Source organism: Chiloscyllium punctatum, chromosome 29 (assembly GCF_047496795.1).
Source record: "Chiloscyllium punctatum isolate Juve2018m chromosome 29, sChiPun1.3, whole genome shotgun sequence".
Classification (NCBI taxonomy): Eukaryota; Metazoa; Chordata; class Chondrichthyes; order Orectolobiformes; family Hemiscylliidae; genus Chiloscyllium; species Chiloscyllium punctatum.
Window position 1 is genome coordinate 59,382,698 of NC_092767.1, and position 19,810 is coordinate 59,402,507.

Here is a 19,810-nt window from a genome sequence, read left to right on the forward strand (position 1 = left end):
GCCAGGTGAGTGAAGTTTGTGGGGGAGCATGATGGGCGTAATGACCATAATACCATGAGTTTTAAGATACTCCTGGATAGGGATAGCAGCAATTCTCGGGTGATGGTGCTAAATTGGAGGAAGGCGAGCCAAGCCAATATTAGGCAGGAACTAGAGAATTTTGATTGGACATGTGGGCGTATTTCAAACGGCAATTGGTAAGAGTTCAGGAGTGGCATGTTCCTGTGAGAATGAAGGATAGGTATGGCAAGCTACATGAACCTTGGATGACTAGGGATTTTATGACCTTAGATAAAAAGAAGAAGAAAGTGTACATAAGGTCTCCGAGGATGGGAACTGACAAAGCTCTTTGAGTATATAAGAAAAGTAGGAAATAACTTAAAGAAGGAATTAGGAGGGCTAAAAGGGGGTCACGAAAAGTCCCTTTCAAACAGGAATGAGGAGAATTCCAAGGCTTTATTTACAAAAATAAAATGCAAGAGGGTAGCTAGGGAAAGGGTGGCCCACTCATTGACAAAGAAGGGAGTCTATGTGTGGAGCCAGAAGAGTTAGGTGAGGTCCTAAGTGAATATTTTGTGACGATATTCACCAAAGAGGAGGAATTGGTGGAGGATGATCTCCGGGAAGGGAATGTCGAATTTCTAAGCCGTTGCGGCTGAAAAGGAAGAGTTGTGTGCTTTAAAAAGTATCAAGGTAGTTGGGTCCTGATGGGAACTATCCCAGAATATCGAGGGAGGTGAGTGTTGACAGATATATTTGTATTCTCTTGTCCTCTGTGACCTCACCTATGGCTAGAGAATAGCCACTGTTGTCCCATTGTTTAAGAAGAGTAGCAGGGATACTCCAAGTCTGAGTCTCTCATCGATGGTAGGGTAACTATTGGAAAAGATTCTCACGGACAAGATCTACATGCATTTAGAAGCAAATGGTTTAGTGCTGGGAAGGTGACGAAAATGATTTGAGGGAAAAGTCATTGATGTCTGCATGGGCTTTAGTAAAATCTTTGACGAAGTCCTGCATGGTACAAACGGTGGAGTTGCGTGACATCAGGGGGAGCTGGCAAGATGGATACATAACTGGCTTTGTCATAGGAGACGGGGGCAGCAGTGGAAGGATGCTTTTCAGAATGGAGGGTTTTGACTAGTAATGTTCCACAGGGATCAGTGCTGGGAACTGCTGTTCGTGGTCTACATAAATGATTTGGAGGAATGTGACTGGTCTAATTAAGTTTGCAGATGATACAAAGATTGATGGAGTTGTGGATAGTAAGGAGGATTGTCCGAGGATACAGTAGGATATAGATCAGTTGGAGGCATAGGCAGAAAAATGGCAGGTGGAGTTTAATCCGAACAAATGAGAGGTGATATATTTTGGAAAGTCAAGTACAGGTGGAAATTATACAGAACCCTTAGGAGTATTGATATGCTGAGAAATCAGGGTGTGCAGATCCACAGATCACTGAAGGTGACAGCGCAGGTAGATAAGGTAGTAAAAAAGGCCTATGGCTTGCTTGCGTTCATTGGAAGGAACATTGTGTATAAGGATAGATAAGTTATGCTGCAGCTTTCTAGAACTTTAGTTAGGCCACACTTGGAATATTGCGTACAATTCTGATCACCACACTACTAGAAGGAAGTGGATGCTTTGGAGAGGCAACAGAACAGGATGTGCGGTGGACGTGTCAATTACTATGAGATGCGGGTTTTGTGGGGGAGAGAGTTAGTCCTTACCCCTCTGGGCTTTGATCTCATGAATTCATTCCTTCAACTCTGTTGTGCCCTCACAAGACCTCCTTAGTTACTTGCCTTAATATCATCATCCTCAGGTAGGTGTACACTTTTATTTGTCTTTTAGTCCTCTGACCACCTTCATTAATGCTGAATTGTTCAGAAAATTTTTAAAGACTAAATTAATGGAATTGGTACGAAAAGGGAGAACATACAAACACGTAGAAATGTAAAGTCTAACAATAGCCAACATGGATTTCAAAAACGAAAAGTTTTAATTGTCCAATTTTTTTTGAACAGGTATCAGAATAAAGGATTGTATTGTATGTTTAATTTCTATTTTTCATAAAGGTTTTTTGGAAAGCCTCTGAGGTACCACACATTAGACCAATAAGTGAAGTTAGGGAGTGTTGAGTCAGGGGAACAAATGGCAGAATTGACTATTCACTGGCTTCAAGACAGGGTAGTTATTCTGAATGATACTAATCTCTCCCTAAATGCATCAATGCTATTCACTTTAACCTATTCACTTCAGTCACCTCTGTAGTAGCAAGCTCCAAATTCTCATCACTCTCTACAAAATAGTTCTCCCAAAATCCCTGTTGGACTTTTTGGGGACTGGCTTGCATCAATAGTCTCTAGTTACATACTTCTCCATAAGAGGAGACATTGTATGTCTATTTGACAAAGCCGGTTAGAATTTTGAAGACCTTTTTTTTAAATCACCTCTCAAACTTATTTTCTTGAGAAGAAATAGGAATACCAAGCATCTTCACAAAGCCATCAGGGATGCCACGAGACAATACCAAACTAAACTAGAGTCCCAGACTAACCACACAAACACATGTGGACTATGGCAAGGCTTACAAGATGTAACAAGCTGTGAAGCCAAATTGGCACTGCCCTCTTAACCTGACCATCTTTCTTTCTACTGACCTATCACCACCACCACCAACCTTTGCCTACCAGTTGCCATCCCAACTACCTTTCTGCTAGCCCCCACAATTTATTTCTCAGCCCCTTCCCCCTCCCCAGTCCTAATGAAGGGTCATGCACAAAACGTCAACTGTCTTGCTTCTTGGATGCTGCCTGACCTGCTGTGTCTTTTCTAGCTCCACACTTTATCGACTCTGACTCTCCAGCATCTGCAGTCCTCACTATCTCCACCTTGAATTGGAGATGCCACAACCACCTGATGAAGGAGCGGCACTCTGAAAACTAGTGCTTCCAGTTCAACCTGTTGGACTATAACCTGGTGTTGTGTGATTTTTAACTATCTCAACCTTGAGAGTAAACCCATGGAAATCAACTAGCCAGGTGGAGTCATCATCTGTGTACTCGTATCATTTGTGGACGAGCTATCAGGTGTATTTGCAGACATATTTAATCACTCTTTGACTGACTATGATATGAGGTTCCTACCTGGTGCCAAAGGAAACTCAAGCAACACCAAACTACTGCTTGGTGGCTCTGACATCCATCATTATGAAGTGCTTTAAGACATTAGTAATGGCACACATCAAATCCAGCCTCCCAAACTGCCTTGATCCGCTACAATTTGCTTACCGTTACTGCAGGTCCATGGAAGAAGCCATCTCCCTGGCCCTACATTTGTCACTGGAACATCTGGATTACAAGGACACCTATGCCAGATTTCTAAGCATTGACTTTAGCTTTGCCTTTAACACCATAACTCCAACCAAACTATCTCCAAACACAGCGACCTAGAGCTCTGGTCCCCTCCTCTGCAACTGGATCCTTCACTTCCTTACGAGTCTTAAAAATGTTGGCTGGAATGTTTTGGCCACAGATGTGATGCTGTATTCACCCATTCTAGAATGGGTGTTGGGAGGACTGATGTAGCATAGTGGTAGAGACCATACTTCCAAGCTACAGAAGTCCTGGATCAAAATTCCACCTGCTCCAGAGGTGTGCTGTAATATTTCTGAGCAGGTACATAGAATGCACTTAACCTACAATCCCTGAACACTATGGCAACTTAGCCGAGTCAATTCACCTAATCTGCACATCTTTGGATTCTGGGAGGAACCTGGAGCACCTGGAGGAAACCTATGCAGGCACTGGGAAAATGTGCAAACTCCGCACAGACAATCACCTGGAATCGAACCCGGGTCTCTGGCGCAGTGAGGCAGCAATGCTAACCATTGAGCCACTGTGCTTCCCCTAAGAAGATTCAAAAGTTTGAAAACATAAGCCAACAGATTCAATGGACTTTTATGAACAGACCCCTCATATTAGAATTGATCTTTCTTTGCACTTTCACTATATTCTGCATTCTGTTCCGTTACCCTGATGTGCTTATGTAAGGTGTGATTTGTCTGGTTAGCATGCAAAACAATACTTTTCACTGTATCTCAGTACATGTGACCATAATAAATCAAATCAAATGAAGGGACTTTGCAGGACACTTCCAAGACATTTACTAGAAGCCACATGCCTTGAGCTAATTGCTTGGATTTCTCGAAGTCGGATACCAGAGTTTATTGTTGTCAGGAGCATGGCTATTTGTTATTGTTTTGAAGTTCGACTGGGGTGTAGTATTTGAAGAACTAAGACCCCAGTTCAGTCTTTGCCACCTTTCTGAGAAACCATCTTGTGAATCCTGTGTGAGTGCTAAGACCTGTTCTTGATTTTCTAAAGAAAAAGAAATTTCAGAATGATAAATACTTGTGTCTAGTGATTGGTTCTACTTGCACAAGAGTGCCAGACTGAAAGCAAATTGGAACATTTCTCATCTTATCCTTTTTATTGTCCTGGAATTGAAAACTATTTTGGCTACAAACTGTTTTCCTAAAGTTTCCTTTTTTAAAAAACATTGTGTGTATTGGGTTACTTAGGATGAATACTTATGCTATCATATTTCAAACTGTCATGTTAATCAGCTTTACTGTTTTGCCAAATTGGTCTTATTTTTATAATAACCCAGTAATTTTGTTTATTAAATAAACCTGGTTGTTGAATCTTCTGACTCAGAATGCAATTTGGGTTAGGAGTATATTTGGTCATTTTACTAATGTAGTGAAGAAAAGTTAATTTGTGCTGTGAATTGAAAAAAACTGTGCACTGTTCCAGGCTTGCTCATAATTGAGCGTGCAACATTCCTTGCAGTTTCACCTTGCTCAGTGAATAATGCTCACTTTGTTTCCCCACAGGATGTTGGTAATAGTCAAAGGCCTAGGAAACGATGTGAAAAAAAACCCCTCTACCCTGCCGAAAATATGCACAGTACCGTGTCTGATCAAGAACCTAAGGAGGAACTAAAAACAATAATTCCTATAAAGGATGGTGCAGTAAGAATCCAGGAGAGTATGAATAATCGAGGGGTCACAAAAGAAATGAGAAAAATTGTGTCTGTCGAAAATGTATTGCAAATGGAGGGTTCATTCAATTTGAAAGGTCAGTGACGGATGGTCAGTCCGGTTTTATTTGCAGGGTAAACCTGTACAGATATCCATTGTACTGCTAAAATAATGTTGGTGCCATTTTCCATCTCCATGTTCTTAGTCATGTTACTGCAATTTGTTTTTTGTTTGCTTGCTCCAGTTTTCCCTTCTGTTCTAAAGCTCTTATCTTTTAGAGCATGGTCTTCAGTGTTGACTACTTTGCATTACCTCATTGGAGTGGCAGTTTCTCCTATATGATCCTCTGATGGGTGTTGGCAGGTTATTAGGGGACAGTAAGGACTGTAAGTCAATAGATGTGAAGCTGGAAAGGTACAGCAGGTCAGACAGCACCCGAGGGGCAGGCAAGTCAATGTTTCGGGCCTAAAGCCTTTGTCAGGATTGGGAAGGAGGAGGGAGCCCAGAGGTGCATGGGGGGTGGGGGTGTGCCAACTTGAAGAGTAGGCAGGATGGTGATAGGTGGATGCAGGTAGGGAGTTTGTGATTGGTGAGTAGGAAGGGTGGAGCAGGTAGATGAGTGGGAAGATATCCGTTGCAAACCCACTGACTCTTACAACTACTTCGACTACATCTCCTCTCACCCACGCTCCTGTAAAATGCTGTCCTGTACTTCAATTCCTCTGCCGCTGCCATATCTGCTCCCAGGATGAGACATTACACTCCAGGGCATCCCAGATATCCTCCTCATTCCAGGGACTGTAGTTTCCCCACCTCAATAATTAAAGATGCCCTTAACCGCATCTCATCCATCTCCTTAAATCCCTCCTGCCCCCCACCTCGCCCCCCCCAACAATAAGGATAGAGTCACCTTCGTCCTCACATTCTCTCTCATCCCAACCAACTTCTGAATCCAGTGCATCATCCTTCGACGTTTCCGCCACCCACAATCAGACGTCACCACCAAAAAGATATTTCTTTCCCCATACCTGTTTGCCATCTGCATGGATTATGCGCTCTGCGACTCCCTCATCAACTCTACCTTCCCCATCAACTTCTCCACCACATCCGGTACCTTTCCCTGTAACTGTAAGAGGTGCAACACCTGCCCCATACCACCCCCTCATATCTGTCCAAGGCCCTAAACAATTCTTCCAGATTCAACAGCGATTCACCTGCACTTCGTCCAACCTGATCTATTCCAACTGTTGCTCTCAGTGTGGTCCCCTTTATCTAGAGGAGACCAAACACAGACTGAGGGACCAGCTTGCAGAGCATCTGCGCTGTGTATGTGTCCTCCAACCCGACTTCCGGTTGCCATCCATTTTAATTCCTCCTTCTACTTTCCCACTGTCAAGAGTGAGGTCAAAGGAGGAGCAACACCTTATATTTTCCTTGGGAAGTTTACAGCCCAATGACCTCGACATTGACTTCACCAGTTTCAAATTCCCTCCTTCCCCAATCTTATCCCATGTCCAGCCCTCCCCTTCCTCCTCACCTCCCTGACCTGACCTGACCTAACCTGTCCATCTTCCTCTTCACCTACCTGCTCCAACCATTCCACTGACCAATCACAATAACCCCTTACCTGCATCTACCAATCATCATCTCACCTATCCTTCCCCAGCCCCAGTCTCTTCCTCGATATGCTTCTGGGCTGTCTTCTTCCTCCCCAGCCCTGATGAAGGGTTTTGGCCAGAAATGTCAATGTTTCTGCTCCTCGGGTGCTGTCTGACCTGCTGTGCTTTTCCAGTTTCACACCTGTTATGTCCACAAGAGATATTATAGTCCTACCTTACCATTTTCTCTGGGCCATGTGGACTTCCCAATAAGAGATGGTTTCATTGCATGCATTCATCCATCTTTCATCTAATTCAATGTTGGTTGTACGAACAAAACGTTTTACGGATATTGACTGACTTGTATTTTCCAATATTCTGCTAGTATGTACCTTAACTGCTTCAGCACAGAATGAACATTGATTCCTGAATCTTCTGAGGACCTTCTGTTCAGTGTCAAAGTAGGTATTGGATTTCCTTTCTGCTGCTGGAAGTCATATACTTCTTTGAAACTCTTCCAGAACCAATTTGTTATCTGTACCTTTTCATGGAAACATTGCTTGGATAAGAAGCAAAGCACTGTTTATCATTTTGAAAACATTAACACTTTGTAATATGCTTAGAGCACTAGAGAGATAAATGTTAGCCAGGAAAGACCTAAAGAGAGAGCTAAGAAGAGCCAGGAGGGGACATGAGAAGTTGTTGGCAGATAGGATCAAGAAAAACCCTAAAGCTTTCGATAGACATGTCAGGAATAAAAGAATGACTAGAGAAAGATTAGGGCCAATCAAGGATAGTAGTGGAAAGTTGTGCATGGAATCCAAGAAGATAGGGAAAGCGCTAAATGAATATTTTTCATCAATATTCACACTAGAAACAAACAATGTTGTCGAGGAGAATACTAAGCTACAGGCTCCGAGATGAGACGGGATTGAGGATCACAAGGAGGAGGTGTGAGCAATTCTGGAAAGTGTGAAAACAGATAAGTCTCCTGGGCCTGATGGAATGTTTCCTAGGATTCCCTGGGAAGCCAGAAGACTGTAGAGCCTTTGACTTTGATCTTTATGTCGTCATTGTCTACAGGAATAGAGCCAGAGACTGGAGGATAGCAAATGTCCCCTTGTTCAAGAAGGAGAGTAGAGACAACCTTGGTAATTATAGATCAGAGAGCCTTACTTTGGTTGTGGATAAAGTATTGGAAAGGATTTATAATCATCGAGAGAGGAATAAGTTGCTTAGGGTTGGTCAACATGATTTTGTGAAGGGTAGCTCGTGCCTCACAACCTTTATTAAGTTCTTTTGAGATGGAGACCGAACAGGTGGATGAGGGTAAAGCATTTGATGTGGTGTATATGGATTTCAATAAGGTTGTTTGATAAGCTTCCCCACAATAGGTTATTGCACAAAATATGGAGGCACGGGATTGAGGGTGATTTAGCGGTTTGTTTCAGAAATTGGCTAGCTGCAAGAATTCAGAGGGTTATGGTTGTTGGGAAATGTTCATCCTGGAGTTCATTTACCAGTGGTGTACTGCAAGGATCTCTTTTGGGACCACTGCTGTTTGTCATATTTATAAATGACCTGGATGAAGGCATAGAAGAATGGGTTAGTAAATTTACGGATGACATTTAAGGTCAATAGAGTTGTGGACAGTGCTGAAGGATGTTGCAGGTTACAGTGGGACATTGACAAGCTGCAGAGCTGGACTCAGAGATGGCAAATGGAGTTTAATGCGGGAAAAGTGTGAGGTGATTCACTTTGGAAGAAGCAAGAAGAATAAAGATTTTTGGCAGTGTAGATGAGCAGAGAGATCTCTGTGTGGGTGGCAGCAAGTTGCCACCCAGGTTGATAAGGTTGTTGAGAAGACAAACGTTGTGTTAACTTTTATTGGTAGAGGGATTGAGAGCCATAAGGTCATGCTGCAGCTATACTAAATTCTGGTGTGGACGCACTTGGAGTATTACGTATAGTTGTGGTCGTCACGTTTTAGGAAGGATATGGAAGCATTGGAAAGGGTTCAGAAGAGATGTATGGAGAGAAGGTCTTATGAGAAAAGGCTGAGGGACTTGAGGCTGTTTCCGTTGGAGAGCAGAAGGTTGAGAGGTGGCTTAATAGAGGCATTTAAGATAATCAGAGGGTTAGATAGGGTGGACAGTGAGAGCCTTTTTCCTCTGATGGGGATGACTAGCACGAGGGGACAGAGCTTTAAATTGAGGGTTGATAGATATAGGACAATTGTCAGAGGTAGTTTCTTTACTCAGTAGTAGGAGTGTGGAATGCACTGCCTGAAACAGTAGTAGACTCGCCAACTTTCAGGGCATTTAAATGGTCATTGGATAAACATATGGATGAAAATGAAATAATGTAGGATAGAGAGGCTTCAGATTGATTCCAGTCGGTGCAACATTGAGGGCCGAAGGGCCTGTACTACACTGTAATGTTCTATGTTCTGAATGATTTATGTTCTATGCATTAATTAGTAATTAGGTTTCTTAAGCAGATTCCTTGTATTTAACATTATTGAGCAGGGGGTCTGCTACAAGTCTTGGACTTCAGGCTGGTGTCAATCTTTTTTCAAAAGGAAAGCAGGATAGCAATTTAAGCAGCAGCTGTAATTATAGGATTCAAGTACATTTAAATAAAATATATTGGCCACAATAAGAACTTTCGCATATCAATTCTTGTTCGTATGGTTAGTGTTGGTAAGATCCTTGTGAAATTTTATTTCTCCATTCATGTTGTTTCATTGCAGTATTGGAGCTTTCCTTGGGATGGCATGATTATGACTAAGAGTTGAAAAAGGAAGAACGCTCCCTGTTCCTATTCCCTAAATACTTAGATTTAACTGGCTTTCTCTAAGAAGAAATATTGCATGCTGGAATTTTGAAAATAGGATGTGATGTTGGTTGGACCAGCATTTATTGCCAATGCCTAGTGCCCTTGAGAAGTTGCTGATGAGCTGCTTTCTTTGAACCTGTGGTGTCCATTTGACATAGGTAGACCCACAGTGCCATTCAGGAGTTTGAGCATTTTGACCAAGAACACTGAAGGAGCAGCGATACGTTTCCTAGTCTGGGTGTGACTGACTTTGAGGGAATCTTGTAGGCTGTGTTTTATCTGTTTGGAAGATAAACAGAAGGGTTTAGAAGGTGCTGCAGGATTTCTAGCCTCTGACCTGTCTTTGTCATTATATTATCTATATGGCTAATCTAGTTTAGTTTCTTGTCATTGGTAACCCAGGATATTGCTAGTGGGGGATTCAGTTATGGTAATACAATTGAGTATCATGGGATAGTAGCTATGTTCTGTCTTGTTGGAGCTAGTTATTCCTGCTTGTGGAATGTGAATATTACTTGCTACTTGCCGGTCCAAGTCTGGATATTTTACATGCCTTGCTGCTTTGAAGTCTTGAACATTTAAGGAGTCTGAGGAAGCACAAATGTGATGAACGTTGTGCAACCACCAGTGGACATCCTGTCTTTTGATCTTGTGATGAAGATCTTTGATGAATCAACCAAAGATGGCTGGATATCATCCTGATGCTGAGATGATTTGCTTCCAGTTATCACAGGCAACTTCCATCTGCCTGGTATTAAATGGAAACATAGGAAATAGGAGAGAATTAGGCCATTTGGCCCTTTGAGTCTGCTCCACCATTCACTATGATCATGGTTCTTCATCCAACCCAGTTATCCTGTTCCTGCTTTCTCCCTAAAATCTTCTGATGCTTTTAGTTCCAAGAAGTATATCTCATTTCTTGAAACCATTTCATTGTTTTGGTCTCAAGTGCTTTCTATGACAGAATTCCACAGGCTCACCACTCTCTGGGTAAACTTTGACCCCTGGTTATGCTCTCCCCAGTCATTGAGAATACCTTTCCTGCTTTTATCCTGTCTTGTTCTACTAGAATTTTATAGGTTTCTGTGAGATTCATCCTCATCTGCAGTCTTTTAAACTCCACTGAATATAGTCCTAACTGATCCAGTTGCTCTCTATACATTGGTTCTGTTATCCCAGAAATCAGTCTGGTCCGATCAATTCCCAAAAGAGATTCCAGTGATCCAAAAATGTGAATCCTTCTCCCATATACCAGCTCCTCAGTCATGCATTCATCTGCACTATCCTACTATTCCTGCCATCACTAGCTCATAGGTCCGGGAGTAATCCAGATATTACTACTCTCAAGGACCTCCTTTTTGAATTTCTGCCTAACTGTCTGTATTCTCCCTTCAGAATCTCAACCTTTTCCCTTCCTATGTCATTGGTTCCAGTGTGGACAATGACCTCTTGCTGGCCCCTCTTCCCCCGTGAGAACATTCTGCACCCTCTCTGAGACATCCTTGATCCTGGCAACGGAGAAGCAACACACCATTCTGCTTTTTCGCTGCTGGCCACAGCAACGTCTGTCTGTACCTCGGACTAGAGAATCCCCTAACACAATTGATCTCTTTGACCCCGAAAGGCAAAGTCTGATTAGGGACAGTCAACATGGCTTAGTGAGTGGGAAATCATGTCTCAAAACTTGATTGAGTTTTGAGGAAGTAACAAAAATGATTGATGAGGGCAGAGTGGTAGATATGATCTATCTGGACTTCAGTAAGGCATTCGACAAGGTTCCCCATGGGAGACTGGTTAGCAAAGTTAGATCTCACGGACTACAGGGAGAACTAGCCATTTTGATACAGAACTGGCTCAAAGTTAGAAGACAGAGGATGGTGGTGGGGGGTTGTTTTTGAGACTGGAGGCCTGTGACCAGTGGAGTGCCACAAGGATCGATGCTGGGTCCTCTACTTTTTGTCATTTACATAAATGATTTGGATGCAAGCATAAGAGGTACAGTTAGTAAGTTTGCAGATGACACCAAAATTGGAGGTGTAGTGGACAGCAAAGAGGGTTACCTCAGATTACAACAGGATCTGGACCAGATGGGCCAATGGGCTGAGAAGTGGCAGATGGAGTTTAATTCAGAGAAATGCGAGGTACTGCATTTTGGAAAAGCAAATCTTAGCAGGACTTATGCACTTATTGGTAAGGTCCTAGGGAGTGTTGCTGAACAAAGAGACCTTGGAGTACGGGTTCATAGCTCCTTGAAAGTGGAGTCACAGGTAGGTAGGATAGTGAAGAAAGCGTTTGGTATGCTTTCCTTTATTGGTCAGAGTATTGAGTACAGGAGTTGGGAGGTCATGTTGCGGCTGTACAAGACATTGGTTAGGCCACTGTTGGAATATTGTGTGCAGTTCTGGTCTCCTTCCTATCAGAAAGATGTTGTGAAACTTGAAAGGGTTCAGAAAAGATTTACAAGGATGTTACCATGGTTGGAGGATTTGAGCTACAGAGAGAGGCTGAACAGGCTGGGGCTGTTTTCCCTGGAGTGTCAGAGGATGGGGGGTGACCTTATAGAGGTTTACAAAATTATGAGGGGCGTGGATAGGGGTAAATAGACGAAGTCTTTTCCCTGGGATCGGGGAGTCCAGAACTAGAGGACATAGGTTTAGGGTGAGAGGGGAAAGGTATAAAAGAGACCTATGGGGCAACTTTTCACACAGAGGGTGGTACGTGTATGGAATGAGCTGCCAGCAGAAGTGGTGGAGGCTGGTACAATTGCAACATTTAAGAGGCATTTGGATCGATATATGAATAGGAAGGGTTTGGAGGGATATGGGCCAGGTGCTGGCAGGCGGGGCTGGATTGGGTTGGGATATCTGGTTGACATGGACGGGTTGGACCAAAGGGTCTATTTCCATGCTGCACATCTCTATGACTCTAATTCCCATCGATTCTAGCTTTGCTGGAGCTGGTTAATTCCATAGCATTTAATTGCAAGGAAGAACTTTGTGGCACACACTGGTACAGGCTGAGGGAAGACCCTGTAGCGAAGGTTTCATGGAAACACTTGTCTGGGTTGCCTGCTCAAGTCCATAACCATAACTTTGCAATTTGTTTCCCGAGGTCTATGGTTAAAATTACCCAAGAGTAAGCTAGCTAGGTTGGCTACTAGCTTTTAAAACAGACAGAAATTTATTCACAAAATTAGACAATGAAACGTAAAGAACAGAATAAAGAACCTCTACAGAACTCAGTCTATCGAAACTCGACTTAATTTTGTTGTTCCGCATATACACAATAGCTCCAATAAGCAAACCCCCTTAAAAAATATTTTAAAAATGGAACAGATGCTTACAGGTTGACGTTAGAAGGGCAGAAAGAGAGAGAGTGAGTTTCCACAAAGGTCACTATTGAACTCCTAACTAGTCCTGGACTGAACTGCTCAGCTCGAGAGCTGACCACGCTCCTTTCATTATACAGGTCACTTCTAACACATGACCACTTTGGCCTGAAGTGTCATCTGTTTACATATAAACAAAAAGGCCTCTCAATACCCTTTAATCTCTGTACCAAGCCAGTCTAACCGGTGCCAGGAGCACTTTATTACCCCTCTGGGGAAAAAAAACCCAGGACACAGTACCCTTGAGAAAAGGAGCAGCTTTTAGAAAAATGGACCAGCTTTGTGACACACTGAACAAGTTAAGACCGAAAGTATTTGGTGTTCTTCCGTAGAACACAAAAAAATTGTTGAAAAATTTCATTTTGATTCTTTGAACGCTGGGAGAACTTTAAGGAATTTCTTCCAAATCTTGGCTTTCTGAAAAGCAGAGAATGCTTACTTGTTATGTTCGCAATTCCTGATACCTAACTGTAAAACGTTCCAAACAGGTTCTCTCGGTGACCCAGTGGAGATTGGAAAACTTGAGCAGAAATTGCGGAATGATTTGCGTTGGAATGGGAAGCATGAAATCCTTCACCCAGCACTACGCGAATGTTAGTACCTTTTTCTCTTGGAATGTAGTTAAAGTTCTTTTGTCAAATATCCATTCCAATATGCTGGTTCATTCAAAATATGGAAATGAACATAAATCGCAGGAGCAATGATCTTGCATTTCAGATCCAGATTAAAATTAAGCTGAGATTCAGCAACCACAAACTGGTTAAAATAAAGCATTTGCTGTCCCACAGTATAGGGAGGTTTGTGAGCCACTGTTGACACCCGCGTTATATTAAACATTAAATTCTCTTATTACAAATGTATTTAAATTCCACTCCCCCACCCCCCCCCAAAAGATGGCAGTTGAACCCATGACCTACAACCATAATCATAAAGGTCTATAGCAATGAAAAAGGCACTTTGACCCATTAAGTCTGCACCAGCCAAAAACAACCAACTAATCATTCTAATTCCATTTTCCAGCACTTGCCAAAAGCCTTCAATGCCTCCAAAATGTTTTGCAGGTGTCTTCCTTTATCCCACTTGCAGGCAGTAAGATCCCGGTTTCTACCATTGAGAAAATAAATTTTTCTTCGCCTTCCCTCTTAAACCTCCTCTTCCTTACATTAAATCTATGCTCCTTGGTCGTTAATCCTCCCAACAAGGGGAAAGGGTCCTTGATGTTCACCCTATCTCTGCCCCTTAAAATTTTCTCCTAATCATCCCAGTCTATCCAATCTCACTTCAAAAGTAAAACCCTCCAGCCCAGATAACATTGTGTTTTCTTTACTCAGCGGTTTGAGAGTTCATAGAATGCCCTGTCAGTATCAGTGGTGGACTCTCCCTCTTTATGGTCATTCAAGCGGGCATTGGATAAGCATATGGAGGTTATTGGGCTAGTGTAGGTTAGGTAGGCTTCGGTCGGCGCAACATCGAGGGCCGAAGGGCCTGTACTGCGCTGTATTTTTCTATTTTCTATTTTCTATGTTCTATGTTATAACACAATACACACTTCTCTGCACTCTCCGGTGCAATCACGTCCTTCCTATATGTGACTCAACCATTAGTCCAATCCTTTATGTTATGAATTCAGATAAAATAATCCCTATACTACTAGATCCCAATGTGCTACACTAAGGTTGAGGAGTAGAAGAGCTCTTGTTTTCATCCAACTTGACATAATAATTTTTGATGCTGAGTACAAGCTGCCGGGAATTGTTTCTGTTCTAGAATAAATAAACAAGAATTATTCAGTCCTTGATTTGTTAATCATAACCTTTTTTTTGGTGTTGATTTGCACATTGTCCAAGCCAGGCAATAGTGTCTAGTCGGAGTTCCTTAAACCCATTTTTAAGTTAGCCAGCAGACATTCCTCAACATTGTAAGTCATTTATTTGGACTGTGCCACAGTTACAGCCTGGATGGCCTTGGGAGCTCCAACAGTGTTGGGTGGCTGTACAGAGGTCTTAACAAGCCCAGAAACAATCTAAAAGTCAGAAGATGAACTACCTTGATGCTGAAGAGGAAATGTAGTTGCAAGTCAAATGGTATCAGCCTTCAAACAATAGCCAGCAAGAAGAATGCAAAGGAATTTTGCGCATTGACTGAAGATGATTACTGTGTATCTCATTAACCCTTGAGATTGATTTGATTAGAAAGAAACATGAAAGATAAAGGACTGTTTATTTAATATCAGATTGAGTGTGGTTGTAGGGATGGGAAGATTTGAAACAAACATATTTGTTAGATATTTCAAGAAATTCAAAACATTAAGTAGTGAGATTCTGCATGCTGATTGGGAGATTGGCTGTCATTAACACTTGTAGAGTTATAGAGATGTACGGCACGGAAACAGACCTTTTGGTCCAACTCGTCTATGCTGACCAGATATCCTAACCTAATCATTTGCCAGCACTTGGCCCATATCCCTCTAAACTCTTCCTATTCATATATCCATCCAGATGCCTTTTAAATGTTGTAATTGTACCAACCTCCACTACTTCCTCTGGCAGCTCATTCCATACACGCACCAACCTTTGTGAAAACATTGCCCCCTAACCCTAAACCGATGTCCTCTAGTTCTGGACTTCACCCCAGGGAAAATACCTTGTCAATTTACTCAATCCATGACCCTGATGATTTTATAATATTCTATAAGATCACCCCTCAGCCTCCGATGCTCCAGGAAAAACAGCCTATTCAGTCTCTCCCTATAGCTCAAGTCTTCCAACCCTGGCAATACCCTTGTAAGTCTTTTCTGAACCCATCCAAGTTTCACAATATCCTCCTGAGAGGGGAGACACCAGAATTGCACGCAATATTCCAAAATTGGCCTAACCAATGACCTGTACAGTTGCAATATGACCTCCCAATCCTTTGTTCTGTCCAATAAAGAAAAAAACAGACCAAATACCGCCTTCACTGTCCCATCTACCTGCAACTTCACTTTCAAGGAGCTATGAACCTACACTCCAAGTTCTCTCTGTTCAGCAACACCCCTCAGGACTTTACCATTAAGTGTATAAGTCCTGCTCTGATTTGCCTTTCCAAAATGGAGCACCTCGCATTTATGTAAACATGAAACTCTATCTACCACTCCTCTGCCCATTGGCCTTTCTGATCCAAGATCCCATTGTACTCTGAGGTAGCCTTCTTTGCTGTACATTACACCTCCAATTTTGGTATCATCTGCATAATTACTAACTATGCCTCCTCTATTCACATCCAAAGCGTTTATGTAAATTACAAAAAAGCTGATCCTTATGGCACACCTCTGGTCACAGGCCTCCAGACTGAAAAGCAACCCTCCACCACCACCCTCTGTCTTCTGCCTTTGAGCCATTTCTGTATCAAATGGTTAGTTCTCCCTGTATTCTGAGATGTAACCTTGCTAATCAGTCTACCATGAAGAACTTTGTTGAATGCCTTACTGAAGTCCATAAAGATCATGTCCACTCCTCTGCCCTTATCAATCCTCTTCATTACTGCAAATAACTCAATCAAGTTAGTGAGACATGATTTTCCATGCACAAAGCCATGTTGACTATCCCTACTCAGCTCATGCTTTTCTAAATGAGTGTAAATCCTCTCCATCAGGACTCCCTCCAACAACTTGCTCATAATTGATGTCAGGCTCACTGATCTATCGTTCCCTAGCTTTCCTTACCACCTTCCTTAAATAGTGGCACCACATTAGCCAACCTCCAATCTTTTGGCACCTCACCTGCAACTATCGATGATACAAATATCTCAGCAAGGGGCCCAGCAATCACTTCCCTAGCTTCTCTGAGAATTCTAGGGTACACCTGATCAGTTCCTGGGGATTTATCCACTTAGGTGCATTTTAAAGACATGCAGCACCACCACCTCTGTAATGTGGACATTTTTCAAGATGTCACCATGTGTTTCCTTGCATTTTATATCCTCCATGTCCATTTCAACAGTAAACACTGATGCAAAATACTTGTTTAGTATCTCCTCCATCTCTTGTGGTTCCACACATCGCTGCCTTGTTGATCTTTGAGGGGCCCCTTTGTCCTTAACATATTTATAAAATCCCTCTGGATTCTCCTAAATCCTCCTTGCCAAAGCTATCTCATGTCCCTTTTTTACACTCCTGATTTCCCTCTTAAATATATTTCTATTATCTTTACACACTTCTAAGGATTCACTCAATCTCTGCTGTCTATACCTGACATGCTTCCTCCTTTCTCTTAACCAAAACCTCAATTTCTCTCATCTTTTAGCATTCCATGGGGGAAGGGTGTTTACTATAGGCCCACCAATAGCAGCAGAGATGTGGAGAAACAGATTGGGAAACAAATTTTGGAAAGGTGCAGAAGCCACAGGGTAGTAGTTATGGGCGATTTCAACTTCCCAAATATTGATTGGAAGCTCCTTAGATCAAGTAGATTGGACGGGGCGGTGTTTGTGCAGTGTGTCCAGGAAGCTTTTCTAACTCTGTATGTAGATTGTCTGACCAGAGGGGAGGCTGTATTGGATTTGGTACTTGGTAACGAACCAGGACAAGTGATGGGCTTGTTAGTGGGTGAGCATTTTGGTAATGGTGACCACAATTCTGTGACTTTCACCTTGGTTATGGAGAGAGATAGGTGCGTGCAACAGGGTAGGTTTTACAATTGGGGGAAGGGTAAATACGATGCTGCAAGACAGGATCTGAGAAGCATAAATTGGGAGCATAGGCTGTCAGGGAAGGATGTCGCTGAAATGTGGAACTTTTTCAAGGAACAGATACGATGTGTCCTTGATATGTATGTACCTGTCAGGCAGGAAAGAGATGGTCGTGTGAGGGAACCTTGGTTGACGAGGGAAGTTGAATGTCTTGTAAAGAGGAAGAAGGAGGCTTACATAAGGTTGAGGAAACAAGGTTCAGACAGAGCATTGGAGGGGTACAGGATAGCCAGGAGGGAGATGAAGAAAGGGATTAGGAGAGCTAAGAGAGGGCATGAAATATCTTGGGCGGATAGGATCAAGGATAACCCCAAGGCCTTTTATGCGTATGTGAGAAACATGAGAATGACATGAACGAGGGTAGGTCCGATCAAGGACAGTAGTGGGAGACTGTGTATTGAGTCGGAAGAGATAGGAGAGGTCTTGAATGAGTACTTTTCTTCAGTATTTACAAATGAGAGGGACCGTATTGTTGAAGAGGAGAGTATGAAACGGACTGGTAAGCTAGAAGAGATACTTGTTAGGAAGGAAGATGTGTTGGGCATTTTGAAATACTTGAGGATAGATAAGTCCCCCGGGCCTGACGGGATATATCCTAGGATTATGTGGGAAGCAAGAGAGGAAATTGCAGAACCGTTGGCAATGATCTTTTCGTCTTCACTGTCAATGGGAGTGGTACCGGGGACTGGAGAGTGGCGAATGTTGTGCCCCTGTTCAAAAAAAGGAATAGAAATAACCCCGGGAATTACAGGCCAGTGAGTCTTACTTCGGTGGTAGGCAAAGTAATGGAAAGGTGTTCTGAGGGATAGGATTTATGAGTATCTGGAAAGACACTGCTTGATTAGGAACAGTCAGCACGGATTTGTGAGGGGTAGGTCTTGCTGTACAAGTCTTATTGAATTCTTTGAGGAGGTGACCAAGCATGTGGATGAGGGTAGAGCAGTGGATGTAGTGTACATGGATTTTAGTAAGGCATTTGATAAGGTTCCCCATGGTAGGCTTATGCGGATAGTCAGGAGGCATGGGATAGTGGGAAGTTTGGTCAGTTGGATAGAGAACTGGCTAACCGGTCAAAGTCAGAGAGTGGTGGTAGATGGTAAATATTCAGCCTGGAGCCCATTACAGGTGGAGTTCTGCAGGGATCAGTTCTGGGTCCTCTGCTGTTTGTAATTTTTATTAATGACTTGGATGAGGGAGTTGAAGGGTGGGTCAGTAAATTTGCAGACGATACGAAGATTGGTGGAGTTGTGGATAGTGAGGAGGGCTGTTGTCGGCTGCAAAGGGACTTAGATATGATGCAGAACTGGGCTGAGGAGTGGCAGATGGGGTTCAACCCTGTCAAGTGTGAGGTTGTCCATTTTGGAAGGACAAATAAGAACGTGGAATACAGGGTTAACGGTAGGGTTCTTAGTAAGGTGGAGGAGCAGAGGGATCTTGGGGTCCATGTTCATAGATCTTTGAAAGTTGCCACTCTGGTGGGTAGAGCTTGTAAGAAGGCCTCTGGTGTATTAGCGTTCATTAGCAGAGGGATTGAATTCAAGAGTCGTGAGGTGATGTTGCAGCTGTACAGGACCTTGGTTAGGCCACAGTTGGAGTACTGTGTGCAGTTCTGCTTGCCTCATTTTAGGAAAGATGTGGAAGCTTTGGAGAGGGTGCAGAGGAGATTTACCAGGATGTTGCCTGGAATGGAGAATAGGTCGTATGAGGATAGGTTGAGAGCGCTAGGCCTTTTCTCATTTGAATGGCGAAGGGTGAGGGGTGACTTGATAGAGGTTTATAAGATGATTAGGGGAATAGATAGAGTAGACAGTCAGAGACATTTTCCCCGGGTACAACAGAGTGTTACAAGGGGACATAAATTTAAGGTGAAGGGTGGAAGGTATATGGGGGATGTCAGGAGTAGGTTCTTTACCCAGAGAGTGGTGGGGGCATGGAATGCGCTGCCTGTGGGAGTGGCAGAGTCAGAATCATTGGTGACCTTTAAGCAGCAATTGGATAGGTACATGGATGGGTGCTTCAGCTAGGACAAATGTTCGGCACAACATCGTGGGCCGAAGGGCCTGTTCTGTGCTGTATTGTTCTATGTTCTATTCCCTACACCTACCAGCCTTGTCTTTCACCCTAGCAAGAACATGCTGTCTCTGGATTCTCGTTACCATATTTTTGAAGACTTACCATTTTCCAGCCATACATTTACCTGTAAATGTTTGC

The 19,810-nt window shown here is 42.9% G+C and overlaps 1 protein-coding gene across 10 annotated transcripts in view; it reads left to right on the plus strand.

The window, feature by feature from the left end:
* Positions 1–19,810, plus strand: part of LOC140454444 (uncharacterized) — a 183,724-nt gene that overhangs the window by 51,189 nt on the left and 112,725 nt on the right. For 9 of the 10 annotated variants that reach the window (XM_072549181.1, XM_072549178.1, XM_072549188.1 and 6 more), the window contains exons 3-4: positions 4,901–5,144; positions 13,360–13,464. In XM_072549181.1, coding sequence (XP_072405282.1) covers positions 4,901–5,144; positions 13,360–13,464 — 349 coding nt within the window. The remainder of the gene's footprint in view (positions 1–4,900; positions 5,145–13,359; positions 13,465–19,810) is intronic. The other variant, XM_072549187.1, reaches the window with a different exon arrangement.